Source organism: Helicoverpa armigera, chromosome 12, assembly GCF_030705265.1.
Source record: "Helicoverpa armigera isolate CAAS_96S chromosome 12, ASM3070526v1, whole genome shotgun sequence".
Classification (NCBI taxonomy): Eukaryota; Metazoa; Arthropoda; class Insecta; order Lepidoptera; family Noctuidae; genus Helicoverpa; species Helicoverpa armigera.
Window position 1 is genome coordinate 11,274,301 of NC_087131.1, and position 26,209 is coordinate 11,300,509.

The 26,209-nt window shown below is 36.0% G+C and overlaps 1 protein-coding gene across 3 annotated transcripts in view; it reads right to left on the bottom strand.

The window, feature by feature from the left end:
* The window catches only part of LOC110374324 (centaurin-gamma-1A), a 235,305-nt gene that overhangs the window by 18,602 nt on the left and 190,494 nt on the right, over positions 1 to 26,209 (bottom strand). For all 3 annotated transcript variants that reach the window (XM_064037111.1, XM_064037115.1, XM_064037112.1), the window contains exons 2-3: positions 23,515 to 23,661; positions 21,880 to 21,965 (exon numbers count right to left, since the gene is read on the bottom strand). In XM_064037111.1, the coding sequence (XP_063893181.1) occupies positions 21,880 to 21,965; positions 23,515 to 23,661 (233 nt within the window). The remainder of the gene's footprint in view (positions 1 to 21,879; positions 21,966 to 23,514; positions 23,662 to 26,209) is intronic.

A 26,209-nucleotide genomic window follows, 5' to 3' on the forward strand; every position in this document is an offset into this window, starting at 1 on the left:
TTTTTTATGAATACGATGTAAATAGGCAATAAAAAACCTTGCTGACTATAATTGGCCTATTATGGTCATTCTTGTTTAATTTTCCTTACATGATTTTCTAAATATAAATAAATAGTTTTTCTATTGAAACTTAAACTTAGTCCATTGTGTTCCTAAGTAGGCTAAATGGCACTTTTTCCACAATAGAAATTTCAAACAACAAAAACACATTAAGGAACGACAGTGACAGGAAGTAGCTAGTGCTGAGTACGACATTATAGTTATTAGAACATTTTCGCTATGGTTCCGTTCATATCTCGCATTATCTTTTGAGGCCAATGTACCAGAAAAAGCGGTCTGTACGTCCGCAAATCATTATGATAACATATCCGGTTTAAAAAAGTACATGTATTGTGATGCAAATTCGAGTAACTGATTATGCAGCGCAGTATTGTTATTTAGAAAAATATTGAGCTGATGTTGCAATATTCCTAGAAGCAAAGGCAATTTAAACAAAACATTTATTTAATGTAAACGTTTTTCTACCTGTATTAGCACAAACTGGGTGTAAATATCGTCATTATTGGTTAACAAAGAAGCCCAGCATTCTGTATTCTAAAACCTCAGCGGCACCAGTATCGTACAACAATGAGTACCACCAAGTATAATTCGAACTATACCACGAACCTTCCAAACAGGTTTACATATCCCCGACAAAGCCAACGCGAACGTACTAAAGGCGAACAATGGGCCCTATCAATGTAGGGTTGACTTGGCGGTCTGTAGCCCAGAGTCGGGTGTAAAAATCGCACTTTTTAATGTCTTTAGTCTTGACTAACATAAGCATAGCTGCATAGTTAACTAAAAATCATAATCAATGTAAGATGATAAAAGTACACGCACTTGAATAAAAGCAGTAGATTCAAAGGCAACGTGACTTTTTTCGTGTTAAGTATGTACCTAACGTTTTGCCACAACCACTGCCCATTTCCGTCAGCCCTACAAACAAAAGAGTTACGCTTTATTTTTTTAACGAAGCTTGACTTTAAGAGTGAATAGCACAGGCCAGGTAACCCGATCTAGAGACGTGACCCGCTCTCGCCTACATTGTTCGTGCCATACGATACTTTTGCTGGACAGCGCATAAATCACTTAGCATCGCGTCATGGTCGGAGAAATGTATCGTCGACTTACACTCAATTTTTAACCGATATTCGATAGCCTGAACTATCAGTTATTGAACCGATATATAGCTCATAAATCTCCGAAAGACGTAGTTCAATAAAAAATATATTCTCGATAAAAATAAAATAAATTGCAGTAAACATTCTAGTCAGAGCATCCAATTTTGCAGCCCTAAGGTCCTTTCACCCGAAGTCCCGAGCTTGAAAAGAGTTATTACCTCAGCTAGTACAAAGTTGGATGAACGTTGAACGCCCTTTAAAGAGGTTACTCCGACAACTAAACTTGAGACACATTCAATAGAATAAATTTGTATTACGCATGAGATAAGGGTCAAAACATTGTGAAACGTTTCTTTAACTGCATATTTATCTTCTCTGGGTCCAGGGTTGTTGACCTGTTACATACTGCGTTTATCTTAGATATACGAATTGTAATGACCTTCAAAACTGCAGACAAGCAGATTCAGGTTTCTATGCAGAATTGGAAGTTAAGGAGAAATGCCATGCGATGTTTTGAAAAACAAAAATGAAATGGGTTATTGTCACGCTTCTGGGCAATGGGCCAGTTTATAAAAACTTTATGCAATAAGCTTTCATAGTTTATGCACGTGTTTTTAACAGTGCCAGTAGATAATCATTTAAACAGGTTAAAAAATAATAATTTCTACTTAAAGTAATGCATCAGTAGTCTAGTCCTCATTATGTTTCATTAATATAAGACGACATCAATGAATGACGTTGACCGACTTTCCATTCAAATGTCCACCAAAATGGACTTTGGCCATTTATTTTTACAACTGACAACCCTACAAGGATTGTGTAGCATAGTACCTCCGCGACGAATGAGCCAATAATAGCTTTGATCCTATTCAAAGTGCCAAGGAAACGTGACTGTGAGATTTACCGGGACGTTGTTGTTCATTTTTGTGAATTTCATGAGAAAGAAGTTCAAGTGAACCGGCTAAATACATATCATCATTTAGCTAAAACATTTTTTTACTTCATAGCCATGTGTTTTTAGTAAATAGACTAGAAATATTTAACAAAGAATAACAAAGCTCTGATAACAAAACATTGAAGTTAATAAAACCAGGAAGCACCAACAAATTGAAGATCAACATTCAAGTAATATACTCGGAGGTTCCTTGTTTCCCCCTTTTTATCGCAACAGGATCGCTACGAAAACACGTGTAGCAACTTAAACTAACTGCTCTGTATAAAATGTTAGGGTAATTAATGGAAATAGCGTATATATTTTGGTCCAAACAAACGAGAATTACGATCTAATTAAAGAACCCCATACTAATTAAATTGTCTACAACTTAGTGTTGCGCGTCCAGTTAGGGAACGCATTTGTGGTCAACAAAATTGTAGCATGCAACTTTAACCTTTGCTGTAATGCAATAAAATTGATTGTTGTTGAAATATACAGCAATTGTCTATGCACAAGTCATGTTTTTTTTATCAAAAATTTTCATACTTCATAATAAAAAAATCTCCCATATCAAAAGGAAAATTTTGATTATATGGCAATTTTAAAAACCAATAATAGGAGGGAATGAATTATATATTTCTTAATATTGAGGTAAGAGTTCCAATTGTAGGAAATGAAGAATCTAATGTAATCGAACATCAAAAAAATATCCTTGAATCAGTAGAACAAATGCATATATAAAAACGTATAAAATGGACAGTTTATCGAGCATTACAAATAATACTGTGACCACAAAAACCATTGAATTCGTCGTAACTTTTATCCGAAGGCAGTATACTACCTTCATAATGATTTAAACGACCTTGGCAGTTTGCGCTTTATTTCCGTGCAAAAGTATTCATTTTAAAATGATAGTGAGAGCTCATGTTTCGTTTTATTAGCTTTTAAACCCGAGTCTTTTGATATACGAGCGTAAAATTTTATGATAATCTCTAGCTTTATTTTAAACAAGGAAACGACGTATTTCTCATCTTCATTCGTTCTACGGAAAATATTTTCTTTTCAAATCTTAAAGCATATTTTCAAGAAAATGTTTTTAATGGGTAAAGTATTTTGGGTTAAAGTATATTTAGTGACATTGGTGCCAGAAGTTGTTTTTTGGTGCCAGGAGGGGTTTTTTTGGGAAATCACCATATAGGTACCCAAGACTAAAACAAACCATGTTCGCTCTGAAGCCCGGTTCTTTATAAACCAGGGCCGCGGTAACTCTTTCGAGCAATCCTGTAGCCCTGGCAGAAAGAATTGGTAAAACGGTATATGTGATACAGCTATGTTCCTACGTATTACTGTGCATGCCTCCTGTATCTCACGGACCTATTTACGTAAGCATCACGTTAAAGCTTACACGTGACCAATAACACCTCATTCATAAAACATTAAGCTTATCTACATTGGAACTCAACACATTATTTAGTCTATTTATGTTCTTCTTTGAATATTTTTGTTTTCGTTCCTCGACTGTTGGCATTAGAACAGGTTTGAGACAAAGAAATTCAAGTTGATCTCTCTGTAGTACAATGCAACATTGTATATTTAGAATTTATAGATGCATAGGTACAAGCTTTTATTGGAGGTTTGTTTGGTCAGCGTCAGGGATTCTAACACTGAGTTTTTCAAAAGGTTGTATCTTTTCATAATAACGCTGAGAGGTCCTCATTATTTGATAATGTCGACACGTCTTTTTGAATTTGACAAACACTGTTTTTTTTTAATTTGGAAAACTAAACATTCATTTTCATGAATTATGATCATTATAGGAGCAGTATTTTAGTCTATCCAATTATGGGTATAATATCTTAAAGTAAAATATTAAAACTCTAACGAAAGAAGTCATCTAACTTCACGTAGAATACAATTACAACTGCATCAAAGTTTCAGGGACCGAGCATTCTCATCGCTACTTGCACGAAAGTTTCTTCAGGAAATAAAATATGGGTTGATATCGAAGAGGGTGAAATGAATAAATTAGATAACATTAAATGTATTGCAGCCAATTTCTCCGAACAATTTCGCTGATCAATTTTGGGAAACTTCTGGCAATTAGAAACAGAAGCGGGGAAGCCAATGTAGCTAGCGATAAACAACACCATGTCTTAGACCTTTATGTTCTTGGTAATGAATAAAATACGGAAGTAACTACAATAAAATAATAAAGTAATTACCTGCGCCAGCAATTACAGCTGCTATCGACAGCCTCGCAGAATTGGATTAACGTCATTTTGCATAATTAATTATTTACGGTTAAAGGGTAATTCAATTGCAAGTTATAATTAAAATTAAAGCGTATTTCAGGGGTCACGTAGGGGTCGTGTTAGCAAGTCAGACCCATCATATTTTAAAGCTTCTTAAAAACTTAAGCTCCTCTTATAAACTTAAATAATATTTGAAAGAGCTGTAAGTCGGCATGAATAAATATTTTCTTTCAAGCTGCAATAAAGATTTAGACCGCAACCTCACAATACTAAATCAGATGAAGTTCATCTCAAATATTTGACCTTCAAAAGACAAGTTTGCGAGCTGATCGCTGTGCGTGACCTATGAGATCAACGCACTTTCAATGTGAAGTAACGGTGTCTTTGGCGTCCAAACTATTACGAAGGCAGTTTTAGATCTACACTGTTTTAACAACTCATTGGATCTATTGCTGCGTGATTTCCTTTACATGCTGCGCGTTTATTGCTTGTTGTTTGTGGCAGTTGAAAACTTAACGTGGTTTCACTAGAAAATTATTGCGTAAGTTAAAATCACAGCAATTTTCTGATGAAACTTTGGCCTTTTAGAGTAAAATCTTATAAATGTTTACGTATCCACGAGTTTTACTTAATATTTAAGGGTTATACTGTACCTACTACATCTTATGGAAGACAACAAATAACTCAACTTTTCCACAACGTAAACAACTTCACGTGAGTAACGCACACAATTCTGTAATTTGTACACAGTGTGCTTCTCCCAAGCATTTCCATTTTTACAGAGGCCAACTCCCTGCGAGTGTATTTGTATGTAAATAATAAATACATAAAACTTATTTACGATTCGCACAGGTGCAGGTAACACGCGCTGGGGTCCGAATTTATGAATACATTCCATCGATAGAACAAACGCCTTCACTATTAAAGGACATTCTTGGAATAAGCAAATTCTTTGTAGTAATACAGGTAGTGCAAGTTTTCAAAGCATAAGTTATAAGTACAGAAATCATTAAAAGCTGGTTCTTCTTCAAGTCTGTAAATGAAGGGGCTTTGAGCACGGTCCGCAAAACATACTCTATAATAGAAAACTGGGAAGCGATGTTTACAAGAAAATTAAAGAGAAAAATAAAAGGAAACATTTCGAAAAACTTGGACGTAGCGCTGCGCTGAAGGCAGTAAGTTTAATAAAGTTAAAAAGTTCAAAGTGCCGGCAGAATAGCGCGGTTTTACTTATTTGCACGTTACAGCTTTAGAATTTTCTACTGGTTTTGTTTTATATTAATTGTATTTCAATCAATAAAGCACATACATTATTTTAAAGAAATAAATAAAATAGACTTTTACCCACGATCAGTTAAGCATTTAAGTAATAGTCGATTATTTAAGTGAGGGATTACATTTACACTTCCACCGAATTAAGTAGGTTAAGTTACAAAGGTTGACAAAGACGTTAAAAGCTTTTACGAAGACAAGGTGCCTGGAGACATATTTAATTCATGTTGCCTACTTTATTAGACAGACGAATAATGCTTTCTTTCCACTCATAGTTTTAATGTGCTTAATGTTAGGTAGACGTTAAATAATTTACATAATCATGACGTTATTGCGTCCGAGCAAATTATGAGTATGGTATTTTTTTTGTAAACACTAGAACCACTATTGTTTACTTAAACTTTCGCGCAACCATTATGCAGTAACTACATAATTCTTAGTTATTCGTAAGCAGCAATTTAGCAGATAAGATCAAGGTATTTTTATGATTTAATTTATATGTTTAATGGGTAAATTTGTAGTTTGATTAATGGGCTGTCTTGTGTTCGCAAGCATGTAATATTGCAAGCAATTGCCATAAATCATCTTAAAGAATTAGCTGGGTTTTATTTGGAGCAATTGATACTAACAACAGTAATGGACATGAGAAAAAGCTTTAACAGTAAACACCTGTTAAGTGTATCTAACAGCCTATCAAACGAATTATCCGCCTGTCTATTGACAGGTTTATAATTAGAGCTACCAATCCCCTACCGTATAGTTTGTATACAAAAGTGGCGACACCGTGGCGCCACACGCAATCCCACCCTACCGACTACAAGTACTTTCACCCTACGTAATTCAACCCTATGGACAAATGTCACTTGATGACAGATAATGTAGGACTCAAATCGTTCGGTCTTTCATTCAGCTGCAATTACAGGTTGTTTTCTATTCCGCGCCGTGCTGTTGGCGGTTGGTTAGTTTCCTTTGTCATCTATACATATAATAAATCTGTAGAAAAGTAATTTTTGTACATTGAAGAAATTGACAAAAAAAATAGCCAGCATGTTAAAGGATTACTAACAGAACCCATTTCCATCATTTTTGTCATTTTTGTCTGTTTGTCTGTTTGTTCGTTCGGGATTCACGTAAAATCTACGAATTCAATGCAGACAATGCTTATATACAGAAAATCTACGTAACTTGGGGTATTATTTAGTTTTTGTTTCATCGAAATCGATTCACTCTATCAAAAGATATGATTAATTTTGTGAATTCAAGATGTAAAATATTACGACACGCAATCTGTTTGTCAAAACTGTACATTTGAATGTTGTACTTATATTAGTTGATCGGCCTATTGTTAACCTTTACACAGAAAATCACACCTTCATAAGTAACTTCGGAAGAAAAAAAAATATGAAAATTTTGTTTAGCCAAGGTTAAAGTAGCTCCATCTGTGGTAATCTGTGGTAAATAAAATACATCAAATTTGTCAAAGGAGCGAGGTGGTAAATGACAATAAATTACCAAACATTCTTTATAGAGGATTATTATTTCAACAGATGGAGTTGTGTATTTTCCGTAATTCACCATATTTTAACACGTAGTGTAATTTTTCGATAGACATTTCAATAGTGTTTGTCAGTTTGCCGTGCCACATCAAAATCCAATTATAATTATTACCTTGATGAAAGGAAAATTAATAGTTCTCAGCCAAATTTAAAACGGTGCCATCTAAATTATTTTTTGAACATTATGTCAAAAATGATGACTTTAGTGGAACAATTAATTATCATTTAAAGTTACAGATGGAGTTCATATCAGGATTTTTCATAAACATAGTTTAGCTTATCTTCCACTAATGTGGTGGCCTTAAAACAAATTACTTTGAGTGAGTAGTATTAAGTAGACCTTAATTTTTTCTGATGCAAAATATGTAAACTTAATCCTAGAAGAAAGGAGGATCTGTCTCTCGCAAGCGCTGCTAAGCGTGAGGTAGGTAGGTAATGTAGGATTCTGTAGCTTTAAAACAAGCCCAGATACAAAGTGCAGATAAGAAATGGGAGCTTTCTCGATTTAATACCATACACACGTAAAATGCTTTATGCGTCTGAAAACGTACAAATTGCGCGTCGCATACCAGAGACATGCCTACTTTCAACTTCTGATCGCAAATACACTGGTCACGATTACGAACAGTCTCAGTAAGACCCGAGCCAAGTCTAAAAAAACACCTTTTATATAAAACTACGTTTGATGTCATTCAATCACAAAGACAGAATTGTTTTCTGTTGCAAATCCTATCCACCTGTATCCTATCCTAATCCAGCATGCATTGCAGGTGTGCATTGCACAAAAACCAATGGTATCCTATTCGAGAAGTCAAAAGAGTCGACCTGCCAACGTCAGCTTCTGCGCTAAGCAAGTGTTCTTAATAGTACCATCAGAATTACATTCATCGTTGAATGAGGTGAATAAATTTTCAGAAACCACAATAACAGTAGGAGCCAAAGCGTATTATCGCTTCATAGAGCTCTGATTGGCCCCAGGTGACCAAGTCAGGTCTGATTTGTTCGTTCACCAGATCTTTGAAAGTGTTTCGGTGGATACTTACTGTCGTCCTGTTTACGTGTGACACAAAATATGGTATATAAACGTCCTCCGCAAGAGCGAAATTTTCCCGGTGTGCGGTAGTGACGCACAGTATACAATACTTATGTTTCTTTCGATTTGCTGGCTCCACCAAGAAATGACAAATTGCAAGCGTACATTTTGAAAATCTTGGCAAAACTGCAGGTTTCAAGTACGAACACATGAAGTGGACTCTCACATATACGTACATTTTGCCTATTCGTGAACTAATGCAAACATTTCGGTGGAGTCCCGGCTTAGGCCTCCCCCACATTAGGCGTGCGCGATCCTCGGGCGTGTGAGTAGCGCGTGCGTCGCGAGCGCGCTGCATGAACGTCGCGTTTTGCTGCCCTGCGGCATTTACCTACAGCGCGCTCGCGGCGCGCACGCGCCGCTCTCCTTGACGTTTAACTGCTAAGGCGTTTAGCGGGCGGCGGGGATAGCGGGCGAATTGGTAAGAACGCAACTCGAGCGCCGCGTGCTCGCCGCGAGCGCGTCGCTTGCACTCTTCACACATGCCGCAGGGCAGCAAAACGCGACGTTCATGCAGCGTGCTCGCGACGCCCGCGCTACTCATACGCCCGAGGATCGCGCACGCCTAATGTGGGTCAGCCTTACCATAGTGAGTAAGTGCACAGAAAATCCCCGTCATACAAGTGTTTCTCCCCAGTAGTGAAACTATCCTACCCTATGCGCCTGCTGATGATGATGACTCATTTTATCATCCATCCAGCTATTCCCCAACTATGTTGGTGTTGGCTTCCAGTCACCGAATCTGTTTGAGTACCAATATTTTGCTTGGAGCGACTATCTACCTATCTTCAATCCAGTCAACTACACAAGCCGATATCCATGGTAAGACTGACAGACTTTCTGGCTTCTGATTAGTTGCAGCAGCTGCAGAAAATGTACAAATGACAGCACTAGCAGCACAAACTCAAAGCATATAGACATAGATTATAACTGTTTCCTGTGAAAATTACTTACGCACCATACGTAATAAATTTCCAAATTGGCTGACTAGATCCAGAGATATTCACAACGTCACAAACTTTATTTCTTTTGTTTAGATAAATGGCCACATCCACAACACAACCTTGATCAATGAATATATGCGACTGTTAAGTGCTAATCCTAATTATACTGTCACGTGAAAGAATGCACCTACGGGATAAGTAGTATTTTGACTATTCTATATTGCCCACGCGGACGAAGTTGCGGGCAACAGCTAGTTTTAAATAAGGTTTCAGTGAAATAGTTTCTATAAAGCAGTTTGGATATTTTTTGTTAGAATAAAATGTAAATCCACAAGTTATAAATAGTTGGTAAAATTTTGTAAATAAAATGTTGGTATAGGTAAAAGCAGACTACAATTTTAATTTCGTGAAAACAATGTCGAAGCCAGTAAAGTAACTAAAACAAGTGCGAGTCGGACTCGTGCACGAAGGGTTCCGTAAATTACAGTTAAATCAACCTATCTCAAAAACTATAAGAGATACTTTGATCAAACCAAAAATCGTTGAAAGAGTTAATTAGCATGCATCACCTCTATTTTTTTTAGAATTTTATACCCCGTAGTTATAAAAATAGAGGGGGGGGGACATACTTTTTACGACTTTGAGAGCTGATATCTCAAAAACCGTTCACTTTAAGAAAAATGTTTTTTAGAAAACTTTATATCATTTTAAAAGACCTTTCCATTGATACCCCACACGGGTATGTACAGTCACGAGCAATAATATATATACATTGTCACATTTTCTAAAATATCTCAAATTCCACCATTCAAAAAGTATGTGTTCTATATTTTTTTCTAAATTATCTACATGTAATACTGTATCAAAACTGGGTATACATTGGTTTCATAGTAATATAAACGATACAAAATCACTAAAAAGTTTACACTTAAAATGTAATTTTGAATTATCCATGACAATTTCTATAACATTGTATACATATTATAGGAATTGTTATAGATACATTAAAATGATATTGAAAGTGTATACCTACTTTTTTCTGTAATAATTACAGTTTTATAAATAAATAAGGGTTGGTTACTACAATAAAACAAAGGTATACAAAATCAGTCTTGTAATTCGTTACCAAACGGAATGATTATTATTAATTAAGCCAATCAAATATAATAATATCGTCGTATCATCGTATCGTCGTATCGTCGTATCGTCGTAGTATCATCGTGTCGATGAAAATGGGCCTTAAATTAACTAAAATCTTGTGTAGCCCCCTTCAGCGTTTATAACATCTTGCAGCCTTTCCTGCATTGACGAAACCATATTGTAACATACATTATTGCCTCTAAAACTATCCCATATCTCATGGACGTGTCTGACCAAAGCTTCTCTGGTTCTCGCTTGGTTGCTGTCCCACTCTTGGACCATCAGCCCCCACAAATTCTCTATAGGGTTGAGGTCAGGGCTTTTAGGTGGCCACGGCAACGAATTCACGAAATTCCGGTTGCGACTGAACCAGGCTTGAGTGAATCGGGAATTATGGACACCTGAATTATCCTGCACAAAATCAATAGGCATCAGTTCAGGAAAGTAAACGTTCAGACTAGGAAGTAAAACTTCGTCTAAAATACTGGTATATTGCTCGCTATTCATTCGTCCACTAATCTCTGCCAATTCACCAGGTCCACTGGCTGACATCCAGCCCCAAACGCCGAAGCTTATCCGGCCACTTCTTCTAGATGGCAATATGTTCCTTTCTAAATAACGAGTGTTATTAGGCCGCCATAAAGATAAACGTCCATCAGCAGATGAAACAAACACTTTTTCATCAGAAAAAATGGCTCTGCTGAAGTCGTAGTTTAGGTATTCTCGAGCAAATTGTAGTCTCTGTTCCTTGTGTCGTGCAGATAATAGTGGTTTTCGCGCCGGAACTCTGTGACGTAGGCCAGCTGTGCGTAGGCGACGTCGAATTGTCGAAGTTGATACGCAATGCGAAGATGAAATGTCCTGAATTCTCACAAATCCGTTACTGACCACACTGTTGACGATCTGCCTGTCCTGCGCCGCGGAAGTTTTTCGTGGACGACCACTACTTTTAATACTAACAACGTCGCCGTTATCTTCCCACCGCTTGAGCCACAAATACACGGTTTTTCGCTGAAAAAAAAGGCATCTAAGTAAATTGTTCTAATGGCTGCGCAACGCGTGGCACCCTATACATAGATGAACACATAGTTTAAATTTTAAGAAATATTATCACTAGCTTTCGCCAGCGGTATCACTTGCGTCTCGTGGGAACTACTTCCCGTACCGGGATAAAAAGCACCCTATAGATATCTTCGATGAATAAGCTAACAAACACATTTTTCAAATTTTTGCAGTAGTTCCTTAAATTAGCGCGTTAACGCAAACAAACAAACGCTTCAAATTTATAATGTTAAAATATCGATTTAAACTTTTGTTAATTAAAAATCGTTTAAAACACAACAACAATAAATGCAAACTCACCGTAATTCCCAATTCATTTGCAATGTCTGTTACCGAAAGTCCCTGTTCTTTAAGAACAATAATTTTGTGTTTGTCATATGTAGAAATACGATAAGGCACGTTGTTCATTTTAAATTTATATATTACAATTAATATATCTAGCTCAGCCTCTTTCACACGGAACTCTTTCAAGAGCAAAGTTCAAGAGTTATTATGTAAAGGGAAAATTTTATTGTGAGAAATTTGACAAGTCAAGTGACATATGAAAATATTTGAAATATAAAAATAAATACTGTAACAGCCAGTACGATTAGATATTAGAACTCCTTCAACATCGAAGTCACTGGCAAACTGGTTTACTGTAAACATGTTATTGAAATAGCCTTGGGTTCATTATTTTGTAACTAAAACTTAATATTTTTTTTAGAAATCTGTTGTTAACGTAAATTTGATAAAAATGTGTAGTTAATTTTGATACAATTTAACGTTTACATATTTTTTGGACACAGTTAGCATACTTATTTTTGCGATTTTATGTCACTACATGAATTTAAATTTTAAGGGCGTTTCCATGTTATTGCTCGTGACTGTACATCGAAAAAAAAAATTTCATCCCTCAGTTACATGTATGGGGGGCCCCCCCAATTCTTTTTTTTACTATTTAGTGTCATATTTTTGTAGCGGTTCATACAACACATATTCCCATCAAATTTCATCACTGTAGTACTTATAGTTTCCGAGTAAATCGGCTGTGACAGACGGACAGACGGACAGACGGACAGACGGACATGACGAAACTATAAGGGTTCCGTTTTTGCCATTTTGGCTACGGAACCCTAACAAAACCGTATTGATCGTACAGAAAAGAGTACTAAACGAATTTAGCACGACAAAACGACTAACACTCCTGTTTTGTGGCTTGCCGATATTGTTCCCCCGCCTGCACGAGTCTCGTCTAAATAGGGAACACAATACCCCCTATTCTTTGTTTGGAGGCCCCCTAAGTCCCCTACGTCCCTTTGACCTCATATGCAGCAAGTTTCGCTATATCACTGCATACTTTATCTGCTACATGTTCATTCAATAAGGGATGGTGACGTCATTTGTCATGCTTGGACCGCGTTTAGGGCAAGTTATGTCATTGACAGAATTTTGTGTCTTTGTGATACAGCTAATATTTTATAGTGAGGGGCGTCAGCTGGAAAATGTGGTTGAAATATTAAGTCGAATAAAAAAAAAATTGCGTTGTCTTTTCTTTTTAGGTGAAAATGGAGCTAGGAAATTGGGAGATTTTTTACTGGTCTATTTTAACTTACAATACCTTCCAACTAGGACACATTCACTATTAAGTTAGGCCCTTACCTACTAGAAAATTAACCTAACTAGACCCTCAAAGTGCCAACCTCGTCAAACGCATGCCATAGATTGTGGGTGTCCTAAATTCTATGATTGGCGCTGGGTCAAAAGAGATTGCGGAAAACCCTTTTAACTCATTACTGTTAAAAGCTTTACTGTGCCAGTCAATAGACCACAGCTTTCATGATAGAGTAGACACTAATATAATCAATAGGTACTGTAAAGTGCAGTTCCTAGAATTTTAAAGGTAACTCCCACTCACCTTTATCCTGCCTATTAAATGTCAAATATTTTTAAAACCACTTTATTTTTCAGTTACTATACATTGACAACGCAATATAACCAGAAAATATCTATAAATAAATCCGTCAGCCCCTAATCGATTAACTTACAAACTCAATATTTCGAAGTTTTTATTAAATGGCAACAATTTGTCGACGGGGCGCCAAACCGTCGCGCGATGGCGGCCATCTTGATCTAATAAACGTTGTAAAACTATTAGAGCGGGGCCTTTGAAAAAAGATCGCACGATTTAGTTTGCTGACGTGGAAATATTCTATGGAGGTGGTATTTGTAAACTGAGAAAACTATAGCTTGGCCAGTCTTGTTCTGAAAGCGTTTTCGGAGCTGTCTCAAGTAATATTTGACGTTCGGAAATGTCCTGAGTCTAATGTCTAAGCCAGTCTTGTATTTTTTTTTTAGCCAATAAATATGTAAAGAACTTTTATAAACTTGAAAATGCCACATCAATGGCTTACTTAATCCCGGTAAAATCCGGAGGGCTAAGTTTTTCCATCGTACTTACAGTCAATTAGCGAGGGAAATAATTTGATCGAGAATATCCTGACTATTTTGTCGTGAACTAAACGAGCCAGGTGAAATTCCTGCTTCAGGTAGGGTTGTATTAAAATTTAACTAATTATTTCGAAGTGGATGGTCGTCTACGTTGTTTATCGTCGGGATTTTCATATTTCAAGCGATTTTACACGGGCGGGTGAGCAAAATGTTGTATTCCATCCTCCCAACCCTTTTTGCCTGGAGCTAGTTTTGCCAACAGGGAGTAAGTAAGTATTGAAGCGTAGGTAAACTAGTTTTAAAATTTATTAACCTAAAATGAATTGGTGGACACGGTCGAAAGATCGGGAAGAGTGGAAGCGAGATGGGGAGGCCTTTGCCCAGCAGTGGGACACTACAGGCTAGATATAATAATAAAAAAATGAATATGGTAAATGTTTGAATAATATATCAGGATTTGAAACAAGATAAAACAAAACTGAATAGATCTCCCTAGTGATACTTACAAGCCTTTTGCGGTACCTACACATTTTCAACCTTCCAAAATACCTGTAACAAATAGCTAAAAATTGTCTCAAAACTTTACCAAAAGCCCATAGGCATAAAAGTACTGTTAGAACATTGTATTTTGTTCGTGTTCGTAATTAATTTGTTCTTTGAAAACCTTTGTTTGAAGGCGAACTCCTGCCTCGAGGTTACGTCCCGACTCGAGTCAGGATCCCTCAGTTTTCTGCTTATACGTTTGTACAAAGTAAATATGACAACGATATCTGATACTTTGTTTTTTTGGTCTCAGAGTAAACATGGGTTTAATAGGATAACAAATGTTTAGCTTCAGGTTTTTCTGTGTCTTGTAAAAGAAAATTGCTAAGAAACAAAAATATATTTCGTACATACCTAAAATATACGTATATACAAAAATATATATGAGCCGCATAGAACATGTACACAGATTTGTCAGAACATGGTTTGTTGTTATAGATATTTCTAGGTATTTAACCCTTATTATTATATTCACGGTACATAGAAATACATCTAACGTAAATATGTCTAGAACATTCTCATGAAATTGGGGTAGTTCGGAGAGCTTAATCACGGCCTGAATGTGGAGTATTTTTAGACCCACCTGAGGTTACAGACCTTTAAATGTAGGATTCAAACAAAAGAGGATCAATATCTGTCCCGTAGGAATAGTGTTTACTCTTCTCTGTCCAAAGGTTTAATTGAAAATGTTGGACAAACAAAAAGTTCTGGGACTAATTAAAGGTAGGACCTCAAATAAAGAAACCGTATTTTATTTCTTACTTACAATGAAGTACTAGGTATTGTTTTTCGAAACAACAAAGACAAAGGTTTCCAAGCCCTAGTAACAGATTATAAAGTTCCTTTACATAGTTTAGGTGTTCCGAATTATTTAACGATCGATATGAACTTGAAGGTTGAAGTTCAACAGGTGCTAATTGGTATAACTTGTGGAATTGACAGAATCGATTATTTATTTAGAAGTAGGTATCGAATAACTTTCTTCTTAGATTAGAGAACGAAAAAAAAGCAAATAATGTCTTAAAGGATCGATACCGGTGTCTGTTTAGTTTGCTCCTTCTTGCAGTCTAGACTGGTCATAATTGAATGATTAGCTGGTTTCAAACTTCAGAAGCATAGAAATCTAACGAAGTTTTATCTGGACGAAAATTAACCAAAAAGAGGATACACAATACTGGCTAGCTACAAGTATTATTCTTTATTCTTAGTTAAACCTCTTTTAGAATACCTTTCCCTAGTCTTGTATTTTCTTCTAACAAAAACAGTCTGTAGGTAGCTTGAGAAGCAAGCTTCTTACATTAACAACCCCATATTTACTCAGGGTTACTGAGCATCTACTTCAATGCCACACCTAGTCATAATTAATTCATAAGACTCACTCCGCGAAGTTTTCTAACCTTTATGAATAAATCAAGCTGGTAATCTATATTTCAGGGACCCGCTTATTAATTACTGGCAAGGGATGAGGTAATGAATTAAGGTTATTTTGATGTGCTCGCAATCCAGAAATCTTGACAAAGACTTTAATTTGGAGACTTATGTAAGGTTCAGTAAGGTATACATGTTTTATGTGATAAGAGCTGGTGAGTCATATTAGGTATTATTACCTTCATGCACATTGTCTTTGTATCTAGAAGCTCAGAGAACGGTCAGTAGTGGCCGAATCTCCGAGTCACAGAAAGACAATAAACATGTCCATTTACACACACAAGTATAGGTTTCCCGCTTTCCTAAGACCAAACATCTATATCTACATATGGAGGAATAGATAATGAAAAAGTTCCCAGTCCACATTTTGAAAGGCAGCGATCCAATTTTGTAAGCAAACAGCCCTTTATGCGTCTGATGCAATGAGAGCGCAACTAGGACGAGCCGGCTAGAACTGGCATGACGTGTATTGTGTGACGACATGAGAGAAACCTTTATGTAACACATCCTTATTATGTAAATAGATGAAACTGGGTAGCAAGGAACATGGTGTAACCAAAGGTTTAATGAATAATCTACGTTGGGTGCCCAGAAAAGAGCGTCCTATTCATCCTAACAGTGATTTTATTTCATTAAATTATTTGGGAGACAGAATTTACCTACGCAGTACGCGTTCAGATATAATCAGTTACTATGCCAACCTACTTTAAATTCCCAAACCACAAACTACCTTAGAGAAAAGCTGCCAAAACACTTCAGGGTCTGCTAAAGCCCTAATAGCTTCAAACTCTAATTAGGGGTCTCCTAAAGTTAAAATTAGAACAATAGTGGTTCGCATGCGTGACCTTTTACCATTTAAGTTTCAAGCTCAAGTACTACCTACATACTTAACTTGGGTATATGAGGTATATGATGCCTCTAAAAGACTCCTTTCTATTTTAAACTGGCATTTTATGAGCCCACACGTTTGTTGGGAACTTGATGCAACATTCAATGCAACTGGGTCATAGCAATTACTCGAAGGACAATAGCAGCCAGGATACGCGTGACGTAACAATTTGCTTTCCCGAGGTTTCGTGACGTCACTGTACGTACAGCACTGACAAAAGCTTTTCATTTCATGTGGGATTAATTTCTTGGAAGCTGGGTATTGCGTTGCGTTGTACGGCCTTCTATGAAGGTCCTTGCAAAGCTAACCTTCCTTGAGGCTACTAATTTATTCTGCAACTGAATACGTTGGGCTACTTTGTTTTCGTCTAATGTCCGGTAAACCCTTAGAGATTTACGGTGTTTAGGAACTGAGCTCATTGATCTAATTTTAGCGTGATCTGCTCAGAGAAATGCCTTATATATCTTTCGCTATCGAGATAAATGGCAATGATATTTTATAAAAGTGTGTAGGTGAAAAGATTACAGATACAGGATTTTGAGCAAACGTTACGTAGGTAGATGATATTAGAGACTATCGATTGTTGGAAACGAAAAATTTGCACGATCCACAAAATTAGTTTTATCTTTGTCTCATTCAGGAAACTAAGACCGCAAACTTTTCAACTTAAAGAAAAGATAGGACTTCAAGTAAACAGATAATGCCATCACAAGTGGAGCAATTAAAACTCCTTGCTGAACTTTTCAACGGTTGCATCCGACCTGAAAATAGGGCAGGCAGGCGGGAACAGAGGAACAATGCGGGCCTTCCAATTTCAAACTATTAGAAAGACTTGGAATGAGCTCGTGTACGCCACTACTTATAGGGGAATTATGGCATACTGCTTCTGAACGTTTTCAAAGAGTATTTATTTGAGAAATGTGTTTTGAAAATGGAATAGGGGAGGAATGGTAAGCCGATTTTCTTTTTTTTCTTAGAAGTGGGGATGTTTTGGGAAGATACCTATGATGACTTTTATTTTTGGATAATGTTATATTTATGCTTTTATACTTTGGAATATAAATGGCAGGTAAAATATAACGTTGTGACAAAGCAACAGCTACAAAGTCTAGATACGACTGAAACCTTCAATTTACACATCCACGAGGCAAACCCGATTTTACCGGATCGACGATTGGTTTTCGCCCCGGGACTTTCATCGAAAGTTTTTTATTTTTATTTTGTCCACGTCCAGTACATGTTCTGTGGAGATAGACCAATTTGTATCAAATTGCTGCGGCGAGGTGCCGATATATGGCGCGTGCTTAGGTACGGTGACCATGATATTGTAAGTGGAAGGACATTAGCAAAAACGTAACTGTTTAAAATAGATCTCAAAATAGAACGTCCTATGCTTTTTTGCGGTTGAATATAGTAGTACATTAAGCTTAAAAAGTGAGAATATAATTCGATTTTGTTTCGCTGAAGGTCATTCTTGCGCGTGAATAGTGCAAGTTTATGCGGTTCAGTAGCTCTACCTGCTTGCTTACCTACATAGATTGAATTGCTCTGATTTTTTTTGGTTTTTCTCTAACCTTCACCTATGTACGTTACGTAACAGAAGCTAATTACAAAATTTATGAGTATTTACAATTATTTTTATACAATATTAAAAAAAAATATACAATCCTGACCAATCTATCCACATACTCACAGCAGAAGGGACGCGACTATATTTAGATGACTTTATATCGGGACAATCGGGTTGCGGGTCAATCCGACCTAATGCGATGACGTCACCGCAGTCGACAGCGGAAGGGTTAGATAGCGCGTCAGTGCGTGCTCGTAAATCTGACCAAACGAGGGTTGTCTTAGGTATTTAAGTTCGGCTGATGACGTAGGAATGTGTATGTGCTTTGTTGTTTTAGGTTCCTTAAGAAAAATAGCCAGGGTAGAAGATAGAGGCACCCGGCCCTGTGGAGCGCAACACTACTAAGGAAAACTGTTTTTCTCATGAGAGATAAAAATGACAGCAAAAAATATCTATGGAACCTTTGACTTAGACAGAATCTAATTTACGCTAAGCTAGATGCTATTTAAGACAAGAACGATAACTTTTATAATCTCAGCCTCTATTATTTGACACAGGTAAACCTATCTCTCCATTGCAACAACTATCAGCTCTCAACTACCCGTATCTAACAGATACACGCGACTAAAACTAGGTCATCGATCCTTGAAATTATTGAATTCAGTTACCATGAAATCCTTACTAATAGCTACGTATTTACCTGTCACTAATGCAATGACTGTCTATTTGTTCCCCTGTGAAAATAGCTAAGCCAATTAATGAGGTAATAATTATTTTCTCATGTAAGAACTAGTAAGGGTATTAGGTTGGCCAGGTAACTGGGTTGAGATCAGATAGGCAGTCGCTCCTTTTAAAACACTGGTACTCAGCTGCAGCCAGTCAGACTGGAAATCAACCCCAACATAGTTGGGAAAAAGCTCAGGAGATGCTGAAGAAGTACATACTAGTACAGATTGAAACCCGGAAAAGACTAGGGAGAAGTTTCATTCTACTGTATGTATGGTCCGTCGAGATACATAAGTACATATGAACCGGAAGCAATTAAGCTAACAAACAACAAAACTATAATCCATTACCCTTACAGAATAACCATCACACAATCAAAAACAATAACAGCGAACTAATCACGAATCGATAACAAGGGAATCGAATGGTCTGTCATCGGCACTCGAGTCAATTAAAACGATAATCGAACTAGCTGCTTGAATTGATTGCCTTGTTCTGACGAGTTTGTTGTTCTGTTATGCTAAGTAAGAACTAGGTTTTGGTTTGGAATACATTATTTGAAGTTCCTGTTTTTGAATTGTGAGTACATGGAAGTCTGACAACGCGTTTAAGGGTGAGAAATCATTAAAAATGTCGACGTTAAGAATTTGTGATATCTATTTTAATGTCATTCATACATATCCATACATTTGTCTCTGTATTGCAACTCTTCTACTACGGGTCTGCTGAAAGAGATTTCATTATAAATAAGCATTAGCTACCTTTGAATATTTTTATGTTACTTCTTCTTCTGTCATGTCATGTGTTTATCGTATACTCAATGGTTAAATACATAACATGTGAATATTTTATAAATAGAAAAACAAAAGTTATTGTTCCGTTTTTGCAGTAAGCCTTTTCTTTCAGCATTCCTACTTTCCCCTTACTTTTTGCAGCAAGTCGAACAAATACATATATGATCAGAAAATGCAACTGAGCAAGGCAACAAACAAGCAACTCACAGAAAACGGGATGTTTTTGTAAATATATCGTAAACCCGCTAAGCGGCTTGTAAATTTTTATTCGACAGCGTCGTAAAAGTGTACGTTTTTGTTGTAGGTATAGTAAATAGGAAGCTCTGTATAGTAGATGTATATGTAGTAGATGTAGTAAATAAAATGTAACGTCTATTAAAGAGTACCCTCGTTTTATAGCGCAAATCGATAGGAGCATCCTGGCGGAGATGGCGTGGGTACGTTGTTATACGGCACGGGAAAATAAATAAATGGTAACAGCTGTACATTATGTTTAAGTGAAATATGAAAGAGAAACGGATTACATTGGACTGACACAATTCGGAGATAAGCTCGAGAATTCGGAGGCTAGAGCCTCGTCCTCCGAGCCTTTTTCGATAATTAGAAAAAAAAATCGAGCTAATTTCTTTCGTGTACGCTCTAGCCTAAATTGTTTTATGGTAATAGAGATTTTGTGATAAATAAAATTGTAGTGCGAAATATGAGGACGCCAGGCAGTGGTAAAAAAAATAAACCTATAACCGTCTAAAACACACCTTGACAAAATTTAAAGAGAAAGTACTATTTTCATATGAAAACCTCACGGGTACATTTCCCGTACCGCAAGCAACAACGTACCCACCCAACCAGAGTAGGTCACTAGCTGTTTCGAAATAAATGTTCAAAAGCTCGTCTCTAAACAGATACCACATCGTCAATCGTGCTTCACGCGACGCTATTGTCTTGAATATTTCATTGAAATTCTATCGATTTTCTGTCCAAGTCTCTTTCACTCGATGTTTTTGAAGAAAAGTTATGGACTGACACAAAGTTTGTAGCTCTGTGGTGTGTTATGAATATGAACTGTATTGAAAATTGATTTATTGAATTATAGCTATAATATTGTATAAGGACAGATTTTGTATTTATGTTATTCAATATACATAGATTGTATTGTACCTAATTTGACGGGATAACTTGGGAGCTTTTGGAAATATACATAGGATATAGTTATCTTCTTGCTAAACTTTGGAACAGTAAAACAGCATGAAACAGTTAAGAAGCAATTTGAGCAATAATCAATTATATCAAGCTTGTAAATCTACTGATAAAATAATAATTCTTATAATACTTGAGATTAATCTAAAAACGCTTGTTGGAATTAATATATTATTATCGGTTGTTAACTTTGTAAAGTCTTTGATTAGTCAGAATAGATTGTTAATTGTAGCTAATTCTGTGAATGAATGGTAACAAATAGATATGTAAATTGTGTAAAGATTATACAAAAAACCTATACCTACCTAGATTTCAGATTTTCCGTCATGAAATTAGATTTTGTGTTACCAAAGTTTTTTTTTTTTATCTTGTAGAAAATGATATTTTTCAATAAATGACCGAAAAAACATTTAAGTAACATATAGGTAACGTATGACCCAATTTAAAAAAAAATCCTGGCACAAATAGGAAAAGCATTTTATTTAACGAATTTATTGTCACCCTTGTGAACCAAGCTGCCTAATAAAATTTGTCTGAGTGAAAAATGGTGCCGAAATATAAAATACAATATTGGTTTACAGGTACATACGAGTGTATAGGTTCTTCCGAGGTTAAGGTAATTCTATTTCTCATTGAATTTTTACTTAATTTTTTTCTTAGTTCATAATTTTTTCCTAGTTTCATTAAATTATTACCCACTTCAAAATTTTAGGTTTTCGAGGTGTTTTATACAGCCTAGGCACCTACATATACATAGTATGTCCATCAGCACAGCAGCAACAGTTCAGCACGTTGTTTTCGAAAACAACACAATTTAAAGTTTAACTTCCAAAAAAACGCGAGTTAAAGTCAACTATTAAAAGTAGGTACATTGTTTTTAACTAACCTGCATTTCTGGCGATCCGCCTTCATCTCGTATTAGCAGTAGATAGCTGTGGCCGTCGATTATAACCTCCTTCTTGAAGCGGCCACCTGCAATAGACATCAGAAAGTGCTTAGGAAAAATAATAGGGTCATTATGGTAAACTAAGTTTGGCGTCCCCCGCTGTGTGGAACATACAAGTTAGATATAGAATAGGTCAATATAACAAGATTTTATGGGGATGAATTTGCAAACATTACGTTTGGATTACTTGCCATTTTCATCATAAGAATGTATCTGTTACGGGTAATGCTAGAAGGTGGAGTAAACCTAGGTTTACCCGGGTTGACTTAGTATTACCCGAGCTTCTTGGGTAAAGTCCGAATAATAAGTAAAATACATTTTAATTCGGGGTTTACCCATGCTCACCTAGGTCTACCCAACTCTGACTGGGTAATGTTAGGTGTTGCGTAATTTTCAAGCCCATGGCGTAATTCGAACAGTCGCCTTCAGGAGGCCAGGGTTATAAAAGGTGTAATTGCAAAACAAAATGTGCCCACAAAAAAGTGTTCATGCAAAGCTGCAGGAAAAGTGTCACAGCAGTTTATCTTGCTCAAATAAATTATATCAATTTGAACAACAACGACCGTTAATCGTTTTTTCTATTAAAGATATTAAGTTTATGCTCTCCAAGCGATTACGATCGCCTTTGTATGTTTTTTTTTTAAATAATAAATGTTTAAAATGACCTTGGATTTTCATTTCACTAATTAATTAGACATATTTTTAACATTACCCAGTCAGAGTTGGGTAGACCTAGGTGAACATGGGTAAACCCCGAATTAAAATGTATTTTACTTATTATTCGGACTTTACCCACGAAGCTCGGGTAATACTAAGTCTACCCGGGTAAACCTAAGTTTACTCCACCTTCTAGCATTACCCGTAACATATCTACTAAATAATTGATGTGTGAAACATAAAAAGTTGAATGATGCAAAATATAATCACGTATGGACTGTTCTTGCTATTTTCAAAATAAGATAAAGTACAAATAAGATAAAATTATTGTACAGCTACCAAATATATCAAGCCTATTCTTCATCCGAAAACCGTATCAATTACTCTAAAACATCTACAAGTGATTAAATATTTACTCATTAAACATCCCACGATTGCAATAAAACCTATTTATCAACGACCGCCTCTTCAAAAGGCCCAATAAAACAGAAACAAGGAAATGCTGGGACACAAATTTTAATCCAGCAATAAGTAAATTTCTACCATAATCCGTCTCAGTGATAATGATCGAGTTTCCAGTGTGGGTTGGAGGTGAGTAAATAGCACTCCTACACAGTAATCAAACCCTCGAAGAGAGTAATCAGTGCAATAATAACGCCCTCAATAGTTCGTTGAACCTTTCCAATGTTGTGTAAACTGGTGGCGACATCTAGTAATATTATGGGGAAACTTCATTTTAGTGTTCTTGTGCTGCCATCTAGTTTAAATGTCAGCTAACTAGTAAGTTGCGCTCTGACATCGAGTGTTTGTAGTTCTGCTACTCGCCGCTAGATGGTATTGTTACAAAGTTTACTTTACAATGTTATTTTAATAATTAGTATTAAAACTTCTAGTTATTTACCAATCGTAACAACTTACCTTCTGGACTTTCTTCTTGCATATACGCCCCAGTTAAGTACCGATGGACTAGAGCCGATTTCCCACTGTCCGGTGAACCCAAAACTCCAACGCGAAGTTCTGTTACACCTCGTGACGCGGTCCATTCTTGACTATTTACGAATGAATCTGTAACAAATAATAAAAATTAGTTATTTTAATTATCATACCACTTGGTACATCCAAAGATTTATGGACATAAATGTAACAAATATTTTTTTCATGTGTCGATTCAGTGCTGCCATCTAGCGGCACAGTATTCAACTACATAGTTACTTCACTAATGTACAGAGGGCGCTAAATGCACAAATTACGTCAAGTCAATGAAATAAAATTAAAAACATCATTTTTTTTCATCAGGTAAATATAAATAAAAATGTAAATAATAGTTTTATTTAGAGACCGCACACGTCTAAATTGTTAACCGAAAGCTCGTTATTTCCAAACAATAGTTTGCATCTAAGGGAATCAATAAACTTAATTCAAACAAACAAACAAAATTATTCATATTACAAAGCAACTTTCACTGGTAACATATCCCATTACTTCCTGGCTACGGTCACAGTATTAGATAAACCGAGGAATGGAACCAGTTCCCAGTGTACAGTCAACTTCAGGTCAGTGGTAACAGTTTTATAGGAAAATCGTACTTATTACTATTGAGTTAAGGTGCATGACAGTTACCACCTGACGTGCGGTCTACCGTACCAGTACCAATGAACCGAGATACGTAATACGAAACCGGTCAGAGAATATTAACACCAATAACTTATTGTAATTAATGCAGTATTATCTCATATTCGCTAATCCAGCTCATTAACCTGAATTAATATGCTAATTTATTTGGAGCTGGTTGTAAAGTATGGATTATTTTCGGTAATCTGCAGTTTTTACGTACTTTTTTTGTAAAATTGACAATGTCCTTTGACAAAATATCCATAAGGATGATATGTTGCATAAGATAGTTCGAACTATTAGAAAGAGTCATTTAGGATAGGTAAATAGAGTGACAGGAATGGCAAGTAATAAACTTTAGTAAAATCTTTAGAAAAAATACTTATGTATAACACGGGAGACATCTAAGATCCATTCATATTTGAAAACATAAATAAGATCAATAAGATTGGGTAACTATTGGATGCAAATATAGGTCTATATAAGACATTTATTATCAAGGATCAAGTTAAGCACATTTTTAATGTCGTAGGTGCAAACTGAAGTGCAGTCATAAAAGTGCAGTTTTCTCAAACACAGCCATAGTTGTAACAGCATGTAACATTTCTATAACAAATGGTGAATGTTATGGTTTTAACGTTAAACAACCTAGTGCTAGCGTTTGTTCTGTTATCGCATTTAATCACGGTCCAGCCTTTACGAATGCAGTAATTGAATACCGAGTTTTTTTATTTTTATTTAAAGGATCTGTTGAAATGGAGTAAAAATACGCGATAAAGCAAGCTCTCGAAAATTTGTCGTGCTACGAAGTATGGAATTTTCCAAAAACTGGATCGCATGTACCTATACCTATGAGCTATTTTATCTTTTTTTTTCAAAATAAACGATACAAAAAATCGTATCTCGCAAAAACTTTGCCTATATAACTTTGTTGCATAATCTTAGGTAGGGAAGTGCGAAAAACGTCGATAAATAAATTTTAGGTTATATCAACCAATCGAAATTGTTTAGTTACATAACTTATACTGCTATGTACTAAAAGGATTGATTAGCGTAAGGATAAAAATTGCAACTTTTGATCTTCACTAAAATAGGTCGTGCAATTATGACAATAGCGTCAATCGAGTATTGTTAAGACAGACAAACAAACGGCTGAAAAAGCCTGTTAAAATTGGACCTCATCAAATAAGCCACACCTATTTTGAAACTGAAGAAATTGTGATAAATAATTTTCACTTTTCTAAACACTAAACATACTTTATAAGTCCATAATGTATGTTTATACAGCTCATAAAAGGTACTTATTGAATCAAATACATATAATCGGTAATAAAACTTAACACTCGTATAATTGTGCTTTACAATAAAATACCTATAAAAGATTATTTTCTATCCGTTTCTAGTTTTCCACTATAAAACGACTTGTGCGTGCCTGAAGCGTATTGGATGTCCGGTAGGCACTATTTGTCATTGTAGGGCTATGAAATACGAGTCTAATACATAAGCGGTAGCGTGACATAGCACTTTCAGCAGCCAACGACCAATAACATCAATATTTGACATCTGGACGCACATTTCTGCTCATTGCCATTTTTTAACAGTTTAGTCAGTAAATAAAGCTTAAGCTATTAAAGGTATAATATAACTAAAATTATCTCAAAATAGACGTTATTTTTTCCTAAACTCAAAATTTATTTAGGCCACGCACGTTCAATAAATTGGTGATAAATTGTTTGTAGGACAAAAATAGATCACACTGTTAGCAATAGTGCATTGCACACGTCCTACAAAAACTAGTTCAGAAAGTCCTAAAAAAATCGGTCTGATTATCTACAAAAAGTCTAACGTGGACGGCGGCCTAACATATATTTCGTGGCCTCTACACAAAATCGCTACCGCTTCTATCTTGTGCCGTCTTCCGCATCGAATCAGACGTACAAAGGAACTTGATAGGAGCGTCTTGGACTGTAAAATTGCTGCATTCTTTTATAAACTTAGCTTT